This window comes from Ostrinia nubilalis, chromosome 18, assembly GCF_963855985.1.
Source record: "Ostrinia nubilalis chromosome 18, ilOstNubi1.1, whole genome shotgun sequence".
In the NCBI taxonomy this organism is placed as follows: Eukaryota; Metazoa; Arthropoda; class Insecta; order Lepidoptera; family Crambidae; genus Ostrinia; species Ostrinia nubilalis.
Genome location: NC_087105.1, coordinates 6,950,842 through 6,967,988, shown reverse-complemented (window position 1 = coordinate 6,967,988; position 17,147 = coordinate 6,950,842). Strand labels below are relative to the sequence as shown.

At 37.2% G+C, this 17,147-nt stretch overlaps 1 protein-coding gene across 1 annotated transcript in view; it reads left to right on the top strand.

Moving 5' to 3' along the window:
• Positions 1 to 15,325, top strand: part of LOC135080640 (titin) — a 28,095-nt gene extending 12,770 nt beyond the window's left edge. Inside the window, exons 16-21 of the mRNA XM_063975333.1 lie at positions 2,323 to 2,486; positions 7,014 to 7,156; positions 8,221 to 8,480; positions 9,302 to 9,453; positions 11,200 to 12,760; positions 13,218 to 15,325. Coding sequence (XP_063831403.1) covers positions 2,323 to 2,486; positions 7,014 to 7,156; positions 8,221 to 8,480; positions 9,302 to 9,453; positions 11,200 to 12,750 — 2,270 coding nt within the window. The 3' untranslated portion in view covers positions 12,751 to 12,760; positions 13,218 to 15,325. The remainder of the gene's footprint in view (positions 1 to 2,322; positions 2,487 to 7,013; positions 7,157 to 8,220; positions 8,481 to 9,301; positions 9,454 to 11,199; positions 12,761 to 13,217) is intronic.
• Positions 15,326 to 17,147: the final 1,822 nt, after the last annotated feature.

Genomic DNA, 17,147 nt, shown 5'->3' with positions numbered 1-17,147 from the left:
ACATAAAGCTAAGAATAAATATTTAAGATTTATGACACTTCAAGAATTAAATTTTTAAATACAAAATAATTGAATAGATTTGTTATAATTACAAAACTACATGGGTTACCTAGCAAGCAACTACTACAAAATTTAGTCTGCTGCCACAAATGGGATCTCGCTAGGTACAGTCAGCGTCAAATAATTCGTGACACCTAAGTAGCCAAAAAGTTCGCAACTCATCTCTGTTTCAATCCGAATAAGCTTGTGTTGTCAACTTTTTCCTACTTTGGGTGTCACGAACTATTTGATGCTGACTGTACAAGTACATACAATCGAGCTTTAGTTGGCGTTTCTCCTCTTACAGTCACTCAGTTGTACCTTCAGGTAGCAGGTCCTACCTTCGACAATCCCGCTAAAGTTAACAAAAGAAGATTTGCCGACAAATTCACCCTTCGTTCTTTTTTCCATTGATGTTCCTTACAACACGAATTTCTTTCCACTTGAGAACAGGACATTAACATAAAGGCGGCTATTTCTAAAAGCAATCTTCCTAGCAAGCGGCTTTATCGCTTCTCTGTCTAGAGACTAATTTGCTTGTGTCATTCGACCTTTTACGCAAGATATTCTATCTGCGAAACGATCTCGTTAGCAAAAAAAACTATCCTCATCCGGCATTCTGGTTCTCAGAAAATTGTGGCAGGTACGGTACAGGTAGTGTTGTCCCACCAATCGCATTGTTTCCGCTCGATCCACCTTACAACCGCAGAACGAGGCGAATATGCCTTTAACTGGAGCATCACATATTTGGAGGCTACTATGTGCCTATATTGGTCCTGTACCCTTACCGGCTAGGTAGGCTCGCTATCCGGTTTGGACACAGCTCCGTCGGCAAGTCGCAAGTTCGTTCACCCGTCGCCAGCCGCATCGTAGACGATGCAGTTTCACCAGGATTTCACGTTATGCTAAATTACCTTAAAACCTTCCAACCGAAGAAATAGGTAGGTTAAAACAGAAAAGCACTTAACGGCTAAGGAATTCGCTTTACGAAAATCGCCGGGTTAACGACCTAGATTCGCATTCGTTAAAGGATGTTAGGTTACGCCAAAATGCAGAATGGTAATAGGGTAAAGAGGCTTTGTGGGGATTAGACTCGGACTTATTAGGCAAACATGAGATTTAATTAAAAATTGCTTATCATGCAGTGAAACTAAAGCGACAAGTAGGTACCTACAAAATGATAGTTTCCTATCATTAAAAATTGCACTCATATCCTATTTCACTTTTGAGTTTTCGCCCGTGCGGTGGCGGCTCCTTTCACATGTAATCATTTCGGTTTAGGTAATAGCTGAAGCTAACTAAATATTAACTAGGTACATAATTTGTTACATTAACCATGATACATCATGTTTTAAAACTAGGGTAGGTACAATTTTCGGAAATGAGTCGGATAACTCAAGAATGAAGACGTACTAACATATTTTCTTAGGTTGTAGGTATTTGTTGTTTGTTCTTCATGAGATAATATTAATTGCATTTGTTCTTTTATCGTTTGTGTAACATATTTTTGTTGTGTCTGTGCAAAATAAAAACCTACCTACATTTTATCTTAATGACTGTTTACAATTAAGATTTACGTCTCTTTTAATTGTTTGTCGTGGTCTTTATCATCGCCACAATTCATAGGATTAAAGTGTCACCGAAAACAGGGCAGGCAGAATACCTATAATGGTTCTAATATTCTTGTAAGAAATTATTCTTCCTCTTTATCATTAAGGATTTTCGAGAACAACGACGTTTGTCCGAGAAATATGGGCGCCCAAGTTTGTTAATGTAGAAATACATTATCATCTAGCTTCTCCCATGTTTTCTGGAGGATATACGAAATTGTGTTAGGCACAGTGATTTTATAGGTTTATGTTAATTTTAAGCTAAATCCGGATAAGCATTCCACCTAGAAAGTCGTGATTTCACCGAGAATGGGGCTAAAGTGTAATACCAGTTACGGATCGATAGGACGGCTAGTTCCCTGACATAGTAACAAACAAGTAGGTACGATACGAAATCATTTAAATACTTCAGCCAAATGATGATGAAGTATCCATAGTTTCTGCTAAGTTTTTCATGTTAGATACGTATTCAGTTATGACTGCAGCATAGGCATCGCAGTCGCATTCTAAATCAAGTCTTCGGATTTTGGAGATCAAAACGTCATGTACGAATTCTCAGCAGAAAATCAAAACTCCGTATGAAATCCAGGGATCACGTCATATCATCTCCAAAAAGATCCTATTTTTATTATTGACATTGGTGTACATGGTTGTAAAATTTTAGTCTAATCTTGTTCGCAGGATAAGCTATTCCCGTACGCAGAGGAGAATGTGAAGCAGTTTTTAGACAACCAATGGGAGACTGAAAACGTGAAGGAGGCCGTCGTCGCCCTGAGGAAGCTCGCCCTTGAGGACCAGGAGAAGAGCGTGGAAGGAGTCGTCGCTATTCCTGGAGAGGTATATAACAATTTTTTTCTCATTTCCACCCATATTCAGATGTATTCTTGATGTTATGGAAAAACAACTGATAGGTATAAAATAGAATAGAATAGAATTTCTTTATTGCGGTAAATGTGGTACAAAGTAGTGATAAACAATGAATGTTCGTTTCACACATCTAACCAACGACAATTGGCATGCAACATACAGTGACACACAATTATGTCCAAATAAATAAGTCTCTAAGACTATAAAAATTCAACTAAAATAATTAATTAATTAACAATGATGATATTATACATTCAATAATAATAAACAAAATACATTTCGATTAAAAAAAAAATATATATAATAGAAAAACAGTGTCAATTTCTTTAAAATTTGCAATTAATAAATTCATTTATGCTATAAAAACATTTGTCGCTTAACAATTTGTAAAGCTGGTATTTAAATTGCTTAGTGGGTAAGTCCTTCATTGCGTCCGGAAGTTTATTGTACAGTTTTATAGACATAAAGTAGCAATTTCTCTGAAAATTCGTCGTTGAACAAGACGGTACCACCAAACGATTAGGATACCGTGTAAAAAATGTACAAATCTCTCGTTTCGTTTGAAAAGAATTAATATTGTTTTTAGTAAATATACATATTTCAAAAATATACATTGATGGTAATGTCAGCAAATTAAGTTTTTTAAATATTGGTCGACATGAATCCATTGGCCCAGCACCACAAATAGCTCTCAGACACTTTTTTTGAATTAAAAAGGCACGCTGGATATCGACCGAGTTTCCCCACAGAACAAGACCATATCTTAAATTTGAGCAGACGTAGCCGTGATACGCAGCAAGTGCTGTCTTTTGATCACTAATTTTTGCAAGGCGGTATAAGGCAAACGCAAATCTATTAATTTTTTGGCAGACACTCGATACATGTTCCTTCCAAGTCAAATTCGCGTCCAGATTGATTCCAAGAAATTTAGCATTAGTGCACTCTGCGATTAAGTCACCGCCGTGTTTTACCGATACGCTTAGGGGGCTTCCATTTTTATTATAGAATTGTAGATATTTTGTTTTAGACAGATTAAATGATAAATTATTACACATAAGCCATTTTGTTACATTATTTATTGTGTTGTTTATTTCATATTCATAATCAGTATTTGTGATTTTATTAATTATAATAGAGATGTCATCAGCGAATAAGGTACATCGATATTTAGTAATAGAGGGGAGGTCATTTATATATAATATAAATAACAAAGGTCCAAGGATGCTACCTTGTGGTACGCCATAGTTATTTTTTGAGTATTTAGATTGATAAGTGGTAAGGAAGTTAAATTTGTCAATTTTATCTATCTCCACCCTCTGCATTCTGTCACTCAAGTAGGATGCAATCCACTTGAGCGAGAGACCACGCACTCCATATTTCTCTAATTTTCCAAGCAGAGTTCTATGACACACGTGATCAAAAGCTCTACTGAGATCAAACAAAACCATCGTTACGGGAATACGCTTGTCCATAAAGGTTGAAACTTGTTGAACAATATTATAGCATGCTAATGTGGTAGATTTTCCTTTTTGAAACCCGTGTTGATCCGGGTGTATGACGTTAAATTTTGTACAAAATGATGACGTTGAATTTTGTACAAAATGGTACTCGACCATGGGTCAAGAAAAACAACATCCACTCTTTTTTACATGCTCCTATAAATCATGATTCACTATCATAAATCATAATATACGTAAATTGCTAATTTTCCACCTAAGCTGTTGTAGGGTGGGTGCACCAGTCCCACACCAGGAACCAGTAGTACACCTATTCTAATTTTACATCAAAATATTAACAATCTGTCGAATTTCCCGCCACTTTTGTTACGTTTGGTAGCACTACCGTACTTCTACCAATAATTAGTCATAAATAAAAGCGACAAACAACGACTTGGTACGATCTGGTCAGACTTTCCACATTGATTGTTAAATAAAAATAAACCTTACAGCTATTAAGAAAATTGTGATAAGCTACTTGATTCTATGATAGACAAGGAGTAGTTAATTCTTTTTTTTGCAATTATTGTTGTAATAATTGAGTCACAATATCAACATTACTTTTAAAATGTCGCTTATTCGGTTTGTTACTGGTACACCCACCCTACTTAGTGTGGAATGTAAGTATTTTGGTGTCGGACTAAGCCATTGTAGGCGTCTGACATGGTTCGATTGAGCCCACCGAAGCACGAAATCATCCGACTTAATCAGGTTCAATCCAGCTTAGGATATCCTAACCAAACTGATAATCACCATTTAATGATAAAAGCTAGTATGGGATTGTTAAATAGTATAAAATGATTTAAAAACCAGGTATAGTCGTACCTCTCGAGGGTCGAATCGAAAGTTCATCACCAGAAGAACACCTTCAAGTTATTGAGCCTAAATTCATGGCTCTACTATCTAAAGGGGTGGTGAAGCATGATATAAACTGTTTCTGGTGATCTTAGTGCTTTTAGTGCGTATTACACAAAACGAAGCTCAAAACTGTATTCAATTTCAAATATCACTGAGGCTTTTGATTGGTTGAATTTCGAGGTTCAGAACAATCACAGGACATTATCTCTTGAGCAAGAATGACTCGATTGGGTTATTTTCTCAAACATCCTTTACTCGTTTCATCTGGTGTATGCCTTCCTCGCGTTAAAATGAAGTGCACGAACGACAGGCAGCGTGTCCGTTCCGGTGCATTGTCCTTTACGCTGACGCTACCACGGACGTTGAGGCGCCGAAATCCAAGTGCACGCTTTGTTCCCTGCAGTAATAACGTCTACCTGCTGAGCAATGGTCTCTATGGAACGTAAAGTTCTTGAAAGAAGATTGAACTTAATTGGTATTTTCTAATAACCTCGGAAGGCTTATACAGGGCGTAAGAATCTAAGAATTGTCCTCTTCGTGAATAGGTGTGGCTTTGAATACCGATACTGCAATGGCTAAATCAGCTGGCCCTACTTTGAGAGAATTTGGTCTAAAGGTCCCCCTAATGCTTCCTAAGTGGTTAAAATGTCTCATCTTAATCCTTAGAAAGCTCAAAACAAATTTTAATAATTTTTTATAATCATTCTATTAGGCACTTTTCTGAAGCCACGCACATCAGACATGGTATCTTATTCAATCATAACTTGGAAGCCCCAGCATCACTAACGTCGTTTTCCTTGTTTATCCTTCACAAGATCTAACAACAATTAAGATGAGGTTACTCCGCCATTTGAAAGTTAAATAAGGCTTATATTTCGCTCGTTTTCGTGGGCGTTTCTATCAGGTAAATTGTATTACCTAAAGGGGAAAAAAATGTTTTCCTATCTAACCTTTAGACACGTGTAGTCTCGTATTACTTGTTATTATCACACAAATGAGAATTTTAAAAGGTTTCTTTTAATAAAATGAAACTCTCATTATTTTAGAAGTTACATACAGTTTTCTTCTTTGATACTCAAATTCTGTTTATGTACTTATTATACTTGCTTTTGCCCGCGGCTTCACCCGCGTTAAATTTCATTTGTCACAAATCATCATAAATTATAGCCTATAAACAATAATACTGTAAAGTTTCAACAAAATCCGTTTAGTGGTTTTTGCGTGAAAGAGTAACAAACATCCAGACATCCACACAAACTTTCCTATGTATAATATTAGTAGGATATTTATTAAACTTTTTTAGTTTCAACTCTAAGTCTAGCGCGTAACCGAGTCAGTGCCCGAGGTATGGGAGCGGCACCGGAGGGGTGACATTAATAATGTTAATGTAATGTAATGTTATGACGTGACAGAGCAAGCAAGTCTGAATTTTCGCAGGCTAGTTCAGTGATTCGTCCCACAACAGGTTCGTCCCACTGGGACGAAACACTGAATTCATAAAAATATATATTTTTCGTTCTGGATTCGTCCCATTTAATTTATTCTTTAACATAATGAGATTTAGTACCGTCAGAAAGTCAATGAAATAAAAGAAAACATGAATGTTAACGATGTCTGTATTTAAAAGGAAATCAACATAGAAAATCTAATTGTATTAATAAGAAATCACAGCTTAAAGAATCACTGGATCAAACATGTATTATCAATGATTTTAAATTTTGATTTGTTAAAAAATTTTTGCTGATCTGTGAGTATATTCACGTGTTGATTTTCTTTTAAATACAGATATTGTTAACAAATTCATGTTTTCTTTTATTTCATTGACTTTCTGACGGTACTAAATCTCATTATGTTAAAGAATAAATTAAATGGGACGAATCCAGAACGAAACATACATTTTTTTTAAATTCACTGTTTCGTCCCAGTGGGACGAACGTGTTGTGGGACGAATCACTGAACTAGCCTTTTCGCAGACGTTTGACTTCACAAAAACACCCTCCCGTGCCGCTCCCATACTTCAGGTACTGACTGAATTAAGCGCAACCTATAGTTGTACAATGGTTATAAAAAACTTGGTAAAGTTTGCTCTCTGAATCTTATTTACATGACGTCATTGATGATTGATATTTCGATTTCGTTCCAGGACGCATCGAAGGAAGATCAGATCGAAGGTTTGGTGAACAATGTGAAGTGGCAGATGTCAGCGGACCGCAAGGTCGGGCCGCTCAAGCAACTCCAAGGTCTGATCTGGAAGCAGGGCTATGACAGTGGCGACATCAAAGGACAGTGAGTATTTTGACGTTTAATGCCGCGCAGTGGAATTATGCAATGGCACAAGTTTTTGCACCGTCTCGCGTCTTACGCCTGTATTCACAATCGATACTTGCTTAAGTGAAGCAGCAAATCTAACGCACAGCATTGAATTGAGCTCAATGATTGGTTCATGTGTCACCCTGTATGTCCACACACACTGTGAGACCTCATAGTAATGTTTGTGAATACGGGCGTTAGAGCTTTATCGACTATGTATTATGTTTGACTCAAAACATAATTGGATTATGCAACAGCATAAGTTTTTCCACTGTCTCAGAGATTTATTTATAGATTTTTATAAATAAAATTGTTTACTTTGGTGTGGAGTGCAATGAGGTGACGTGTTTGGTGCATTAACTCTAAACTGATTCGAGATTTATTATTTTATTTTTAAATTAGTTGTTTATACAAACAGGCTATAATCAGGTTGGGTGTTAATCAGGACATCCATTTTTTTAAATAAGCATGTTTGTGTTCATACATTATTATTAGCACTACATATCAGACCAAAACTCAAAATTCGTATAACATTTGTCCCACTTAATAACAACATCATTGAAATCAAGTGATCACGATATTTGGTAGCTGACTCTTACTTAACTGGTTAGTCTGGCTCGTTGTTCCATCCGTGGGAGGAACGGGAATACGCAAAATGCCCATTTGTCACAATAGGACAATCAGGAATACTATTTCAAGGCAACATTCATACTAAGTTGGGATATATGGTAATAATTCACAATTTAGGGCAGTGTTCTGCAAAATGTTTATGTTCAAGGTACATTTAGGAAAACGAAATTTTTTGGAGGTACTACACCATACATGAAATTTCAGTTGTTAAGTTAATACCTTTATTATTAGTCTTACCCTTACTTACTAATAATAAAATAAGATACTCATATTTTTCCGAGGCACACCATCTAATGACCACGGTACACCAGTTTGCCGCGGTACACCGTTTGCGCAACACTGCTTTAGGGCACAGAGTATGTATTTGAAAAACTGAATAGTTACTAAAAATAAACTTTATTCCTTTTCAGTGTTTACGATGACGTCATGCCGGCATTGGAGCAGTGGCGTTCAGTAGACGAGCGCAAAGTATACATCTACTCGTCTGGCTCGGTCGACGCACAGAAACTCCTGTTCGGCCAGTCGCTGGCCGGCGACCTGCTTCGCTTCATCGACGGTCACTTCGACACCGCGGTTGGCGCCAAACAGGAGGCGGCCAGCTACGCCAAGATAGTCGAGAAGATTGGCTGCAAGGCTGAAGAGATTCTGTTCCTGACTGACATTGTCAAAGGTGAGCTAGAAGCAATTTAAAACCGTCTGTAAAACGTAAGGGGTAACGCAAGTTGTTGCCTGTTTTTTCGAGTAATCAAAGAAGTTTTTCACCTATTTGTTATTACTTTTAGTTTTTATTTATTTGAAATCAAAGAATCACTGTCTATTCATTTCATAGTAGTAGGTAGTAGTTAAATAACACCTTGATCAAACATGATGCGTATCGGTAATCGACAAAAGCACACTCTAAATTGGGCTCTGTCAACAATCTGCTAAATATTGCTAATCATTTATCATTAGTATCTCCAAATAGGTATATTATTATGACAATGTTTATTTTATTATTGAAAACCTATAAAAATGGCCCTTGGCAACCTGAGTTTGTCAAGAGTCGCGCGAATTTACACTCTGCTCTTTTCTCAAAACCCACAATTCGAGGTGATTTAACGAGATTGAGTGGAAGTAATTTCTAATAGTTCTTGCAGACTTAAAGCCCTTCATTATTTTATTTCTTATTGGTAAATTAAAAATCTGTACATATTAGGTAAGGGCGAGAATATTACGTGCCTTATTACTATCTAGTTTTTGTCTGCAATTCTAATCACATGGATAATCTACCCTAAAAATGGTAACATCACAGTGTTGTATTATTTATCTACAGCTACCTTCTGTATCAGAGATCACTAGTCAAAAAATATAAATCAAAGTCGAATCTTCGTTATTAATGACGTGTACAAGCAATTAAAATTGTCTAGCTGAAAATATTCAGGCTGTTACTTGTTACCAAACTTGTAACTAGTCCACCAAAGCTTGTTCATCTCACGAGATCATCCCTCGCAGAGGCCGAAGCGGCGCGCGCATCTGGCCTGCAAACGGCGCTTGTCAGCCGTGAGGGCAACGCGCCTCTTCCAGCAGCAGCCTCCGAGGCGTTCGCAGTCATTCACAGCCTGGAGCAGCTAGCAGCCTCCAAGAAACGCAAGCCCGACTCTCAGGTGCCGCCACCGTGATCCCACATCCCACGCCCACGCTTGTGCATGCACCCGTAGTTTGTTAGCTTTGTAGTCCAGGTGAGTTAGCGGTTGTGTGCTTCGGCTTTGCGGTAGACGGTTAAGTGCAATCATTCAACTCGATATTGAAAAACATACAGTTCAGGCTGTTTTTAGACATAATTTATCAACGTAATGTGACTTGTATTTGCCTAAACATGAACCACTTTTTCTATGCATGATATAATTTGGAAACACAAGGATAGTCATTGCAATTTGAATATACCTGAGGTAAAGGTGTTCGTATTTACGAGTAGAGCTTTGATCAGAAGAGTCCATTTATTTGAAAGGTACTTTCTTTCTTGGGCACAAGCTTCATGAAAATCAGATGCTCAAACCCTACTATTACTAACCAAAACCTATTTTAAAAGTTTTGGTTTAAAATTTGGCTAGGGGCACATTACATTATGTGATAAAGTAACCTCTATACCTACCTCATTTTGAATAAACTGTTCTCTAGTTAACAAAACAGCCTTTACTTGGAGTTTTCCTTCAGTGTTCAAGTCAAAATAGCCTTTTGTTATAATTGTTACCTTGTGTTCCATTGTTTTGGTTTAGTTTTCTTATTCATTTGTTATGTTATTGCACTTAATTGTATGATTGCAGCTGTAGATGTTTTGTAATGTACCTATTTATAATTATTGTAACTTCTATGTATTCATATATCTTATGTTTGTTTCTTGTATTATGTATGAGCCTGTATTCTGTGAGTCTATTCTATATCGCACTATATTAATCTTTCTGCACAATTTACAAACCTTCCATGACTTTTCAGAACTTAATAGAAATAGAATACAAGTAAAACATCTTGCTAGAATTCAAGACTGGGCAGTAAGGAAATTTTACTTATCTTTTAAAATGAGTTTATTTGTAATGAGTACGAGTTAAATAACTAGACATACAAAATTACAGGTGTCGGTAACTGGCCCTACGCTCCGTCTTCAATCTTCATCTAACCTTCTTATATTGTAACTAGTAGGTAAGAATGTTTATATTTATGGTTAGTGTATAAATAAATCGTTTATTTATCAACAAGGTTTTTCTTTTTCTTTTCAATTCCGTTTAATATAACATATCGTTGTTGACATGGTACACTGCAATCGGTCGGTATCACGAATGAATATAGCCCGCCGACGTTATCAGTTTGAACTAAATACTTGTTTGTCGCGGACTCGGTAAGAGCACTCGTTTACTTATTTTCCAATTCTATATTTGTTTTATTTAATTCTTTATTTAATTACTATTTTGATTTTTAGAATAAAAGTATTGGGCTGGGCTATTGGATTTTTAGTAAGGGTTTTAGTTATGGATTTTTTTTTAATTTAAGTTGTTTTGTATTTTGAAATACTGTAGATAGTTTTATTTTTGGTGATGGTAATTATGGTTTATTTAGGTCAGGGTAAATGCATGAGTAGCTAGACCCAAATATAATCGGAGGTATTTTTTTACTATTGAAGTCCTACATAGATCGGATTACAGAAGTATTTGGAAAGTTAAGAACATTTATTGACGTAACAGCAGTTTAATGTTTTTTATGAGCTCTAAATTAAATTAATAATTTTAATTTAAACAAAGATAGAACTTAATCACATTATACAGCACATTGCAAACCTTTTTTTTTATCATATTTAATGAAACCACTCACGAATTTATTGAAAATGATATACTAATTTTAAAATTCTATATTTTCAGGATGAGGTGCCAGAACTGCCGGCTAAGGTTCCCAAAACTGATATTGAGGACGACGTTAAGTCTGCGGCAGAAGCAGCACCTGCGGCCGTCGAAGAGACTGTACCTGAGGTGACGGAACCAGAACCAAAGAAAGAAGGCGACCAGCCTGAACAAATGGAGGTGGAACAAGAAGAGACTGCCGCTCCCACCGAACAAGCGAAGGAAGACAAGGTCGAAGATGTTCCAATGGAAGATACCGTCGTCGAAGAAGTTACAGACGCGAAACAAATCGAAAATGTACCCGTCGCCGATATTGAACCAATTATCTCAGAAGAAAAGACTGAAGAAAAAGAGACTGAAAAAATGGAAGCCGAAGTTATAGAACCCGTGGAAGTAAAGACTAATGGGGCTGCCGAGGTCAAGAATGTTGATGATAGTGCGCCAGTCGCTGAAGAAACGCCACCTTCGACCGTGATTACGGAAATTGAGGAAATCACCGGGAAGCAAGATTTGGAAGAGGTCGGAGAAATAATTGAGGATCTCGAACCAGTGGTTGAGGAACCTCCTGCTGTCGAAGATATGGAAGATCTGCAGAATGTCGGAGAAGTCCTAGAAAAAGAGTGCGATGAAATTTTGTCAAAGGTGCAGGACGTTACGAATCTGGACAATATTCCTCTGAAACCGCTACTGAATACGATCGCCGAAGAAACGATGGAGACTGAAAACACTGATTCAAACGACATCGTCGATAGGATATTAGACACAGAATTAGAGCTTGAAATGAAGCAATGCGGCGATATAGACCTGAATACCGTTTCCGAAATTACCGATAAAAAGTCTGAAACAGCAGAGGAGAAAACGGAAAAAGTAGAAGAAAAAACAGATGAAGTTCCTAAACCAGAAGAAAAACCTGCCGAGTCTGCAGCCGAAGAAATGGTTACAGACGGAAACACAGTGAGCAACTCCTCAGAACCCGGAACGAAAACAGAAACAGCAGTGGCCGAAAATAAAATGGATGAAAGCGCAGCGGAGGCGAGTAAAGTGGCGGAGCCCGTAGAAACCGAAGCAAAGCCAGCGCCCGAAGCGACACCGACTACCGAAGCGCCCGTTGCATCCGAAACGACCGATGAGACACCAACACCCGAAGTTCAACCAGAATCCGAATCGAAACCGACTCCCGAAGCCGACAGCAAAGAGGCAGAAGAGAAACCCGCTCCGGCTGTTGAGGAACCCGTAAATAATGAGGAACCAGTTTCAGAGGAGGTCAAAGTCGAAAGCGAAACGAAGGAGCCTCAAATGAACGGCAAAGCGACGAACGGTGAGAACGGTGACGCCGAGGTGAAAGTAAATGGAGACGCGAGCAAGAACGAAGAACTAAACGCCAGGCTGTCCGTTGAGGAGAACGGGAAAGAAGTGGTTAACGGCTCCAATGGCGCTAACGGGGACTCCACCGACGCTGAGAAGGGACAGGGAGATAATAAACCGGAGCCCGAGGTGGCCGACATCAAAGTCAAGACTGTCGCCGTCGACGAGCCACGCACCGATCCAATAGAGCAACCTACGGAAGCATAAAACACTTTTGGTAAGTGTAACTCTTTACATTTTTTCTGAGTAAGTATTGAAGAAACTGACAAAAAAATGGAATGAACATGACTTGTGACATTTCTTGTTTTACTGCAACTTTCTTTTAGAAATTCATTGGTTTTCTCAGGCTGGTTTTTGTCCAATGTGCAAGAAGATTTTGATTTGGATTGAAAGTTTCCAACCTTTAGTTTGAAGAGCTCACTCTTCATTTTTAGTTTTCTGATGTTATTCTAGTCAAAATAATTAAGGATCAATGTTATGGACCAAGGTAGAGTGTATTTTTTGTTCAGTTTTAAAAGGTTGCGTGCCGTGATATACTTTGTCGACGTCAAAATGTATGAGTAAAATTGATAAAATGGCGTGATAACCGATTAATTATCGTGACGGTGACGTGAATTAATCGGTTAACAAATGCCTTTTTTGTCTCTAACGCAGTACTCGTTTGCGTGTTTCAGTACGCGACGGTCGGAAACAGCAGGGCGTAGCAGCGTTGTTGGTTCACATCGGAAGATTGACAAGACTGAGGTTGCTTCCACGCTATCGTCATCTATACACACGCGTATCGTGAGGTTTGCCCGAGCACCGCCGGCGGCTCACCAACCACTGGACATTTGAAGCATACCTTCGCCAATGCGAATAATCCTGAACACATTTTTGTATCCATTTTATTTACTTTATCTGTGCTAAAGATAGTCTTTTGAGAAGAGTGATACCAATTCTGAATGATGCCCAAAAGGTTCCAGGGCAATTTGTAATGTAACATCTATTTTTAGATGTAACACAACTCATGAACCCTGCAAAATTAAATACATAATGTGAATTTTTATGAACTAGATATTGAAATTGTGGACAAGAAACGTTGTGGATTGTGGTTCTTTTACTATTTCAATGTCGTGCTTGTAAAAGTTGCTTGTATTGATAGCACAATCACAATGTAGGTTTCAGCATTTTGTATTTAGTTTTGTTTTGTACGTAACCAGCTATAATTAAACGGTTTTATTTATTTTTATGATGTTGCAGGATCGATCGCATTGGACGGTATTCCTTCCGTAGTTTTAAATTATGATAAGTAATACGGAATGTTAGGGCGCGTAGATTAAGGTCGCATCACTATGGTTATTATTAGACATTCCTGTAAGCGATGACAGTGGTGGGTGCAGCGCTTCGGGCTTTAGTTACAGTTTTTAAGATGCCAAGTCCATGGTGCTTTACTCTTGAATAGCGAGCGTGACGTTCTCGTCAAACTGCTAGCACAATAAAGGATTGGATTGTAAATCGCAAGGAATATTGTCAGTCGGATCGTGGCCAGCTATTTCCGATATAATCCTTTACTTGTGTTGGCCATAAGTGGAAGGAACCTCATTAAAAATCGCAAATCTGAGTTGGTATAAGGATTCCTATTTATTTTAATTTGTGACTGTGATGATTTTCATTCAAATATTGACACTTGTCGGATGAGTGTCAACGTAACCAGCTCAGTTTAGTTGAGGGTGTCGACCAAGGAACGTCACGCGCGCCCGACGAGCCGGCTGTGCACTCGCGTCACCGTTTTTCGTATTTGACCCTAGTTAAGATTATTCTTAAGTATTAACTGTATTGTGATTCTTAATTATTCGTATATATTACTCGATTTTCTTAAATTTCACCCACTGCCAAACAACTTGTGCCTCTCTATTGATGTTGGTCCCCGCTGCTTGTTGTGATATTGCTACGATGAGAAGACTGTGAGATTAGGGAACGAAATTTGGGCTGTGCTGTGCTATAGGGAATATTTTATTGAAGTGAATACAGAAACTGTATGTTGAATTTTAGTTAAGTTGGTAATATTATTTTAACGCATTTTGACTGAATTTAAGTATTAATTAATGAAAACCGTGAATTGTATCGTATAGGTCGTGTAATCTAAAGTTTAGGCTTTGGGTACATAAAATGGAGGTGAATTTGAGGTATCACAAATTAATTAGTTTCATTTAGGTTTGTTGTTGTTTTTTTTAAATAAACGTGCCCAAACGCGTTTGTTTACGCATTTACTAGGCGGCTGTCACGTATGGACAAATGAGGGGAAACGCTTGTGCGAATAAAGACTGCTATTACTTTTTCTAACTAGTCAAACTGTATATTGAATCTCTTACCTGTCAATGACGCTTGATTTTTTCCATAATATGTCACTAGGTACTATTTTTTGATCTTTTATTGTAGGGCCTAAACAACTTTCTCCTTTTTAATATCTTAGCTTTAAGGACTTTGGGAAAGTACAGCGTTGAGACCAACATCAAGAGGAGGCGCACTCTTCTTCGTTTAGACTGATTTTACAATTTCAATACAAACTTCTCCACTATTATTATTTCTTGTCAGAAAAGTATGAAATGTAACAAAGTTATGCACGGATCGCAATTTCTGACAGGGGATAATGATAGTGTGGTACCTTATAATAAGTATACATACAACATTTTAGTTCATACATTTATTTGTAAAAATTGACAAATTACAATGTCGAACGCAATTGAAATAATTTTTAATGTCACCAACTAATGATGTTGAAATATAATGGATGTAGAATTTTTGTTGACATTTTATTTCTTTCCATTACATACCTTCCAACATTACCTAGTTTTAATACGTTTTTCTAAACATTTTTAGGAATTCATAGGCTGTTCACATATTTTTTTCGATACATATCTTGGCGAACAACATCCGCACAGCGTTCGCACTAGGTACACTTCTAGATGTAGGTCAGGATACTGAAGTAGGAGCCACCACCACACAGGTTATCTAATCGATAACATAGCAGACAGAATCTACATAAGTATTTGTAAAGGTGAGTATAAACTAGAGCATTTACTTGTAACAGAAGTCAGAACAACGAGCCGCTCTATAAACGAGATTTGGTTCGTAAGAACGTTACATTACATAGAAATGTTCGCGAAAATGCTCTAGTCTATGCTCACCTTAAGGATCACACTACTCCCATTCCACTTGGTAGGACGTATGCTAATCAGTGGTTAGTTTAGATTCATGTGCATGTGGATTGAGTGATCCTTGCTTCAATATTAATAAAAATCGAGGAAGTTTTAGTTAAAATTACTTAAAATGTGTAAAACATTGCGGGTAAACCTGAGATAAAAATGTTATGGTCAATAAATAGGATCACTCATACCGCACGCTTTAAGAAAATGTTTATTTCAGAATACATAGCCTTTGCACTTCTTTTTATTTTTTATATTTAGTATTGAGAAATCCCTTGCACGTCCCGTTCCAAAGTTATGGCCAAAGTACTACTACTACTAAAGTAAACTTCTAGAATTATGATTAAAAAGTCTCCTTAAATCCATATTAGCCTATGACATTTCCACTGGTAGGAGCCGTCCACCACTCACCAGTGGGAAAGTCAAATAAGACTGGTTGGAAGGAAACTTATTAAGGCCGGGTAGCAGAGAAAATGGCGAAAATGAGGTTTTCATTTTTCATTTTTGAGGTACTAAACAGTAAAATTAAAGGCTAAGATTTTTATTGGGCATAGTTGAGGATATTTTCTAGGGCTTTTAACGGATGGAAACACGATTTGATGAAGTTGACTCGATAGAATAAATTCCCAAAGTTACCTCTATTCGTTTTCTATTTATGGTTTTATTTTTAAAATAAGCGATTTGAGATTCTAAATCTTTTACTAAACTAAAGTTCAGAAATAACTTGAGGGCTTTTAACGGATGAAATTTTTATATTGCGTCTTATTTAGTTACTATGTTAAAAAATGTGGAAAAAATCATCCATGACGGCTTGGACAATCTCAATCAGTCGCGCGGTGGCGCTTACGGAGGACGAACGCGTGTCAGTTTTTTGGCCGTGACAGTTCGCGATTTGTCAATATTTTTGACAATGATGACTTTGATGAGTCACAGTATAATAATATCAGTGTTACTGGAGAAAGCTAAAATCTTTGATAATTAAGAATTATCAATTTTGTCTACCTATTGAAATTTAAATCGTTCGCATCCTTTTAAACGAAGACTCTACTCATGATACATAGTACATTCCTCAAATATGAGACAAAACCAATGAGTTAAAATTACATTTTAATAGTACCTACATACAATCGTCTTACACTCTTTAGAAGAGCACACTGACACAAATAAATAATAAAAAATACTGTCTAAGGTCTGTAGCTAAAGGTCTAAGTTGTAAGATAGAAGAATCTTCTAGCCAAAAAGATAACAGATGCAGCAGATGTCAACGGATTTAAAACTGGAGTTCATATGACTCCTTGTAGACTTGAGTCTCTAGAGCGTCCCTTCCTCCACCATGCGTAAGAATGTTTCAAAAATACTGTCTAAGGTCTGTAGCTAAAGGTCTAAGTTGTAAGATAGAAGAATCTTCTAGCCAAAAAG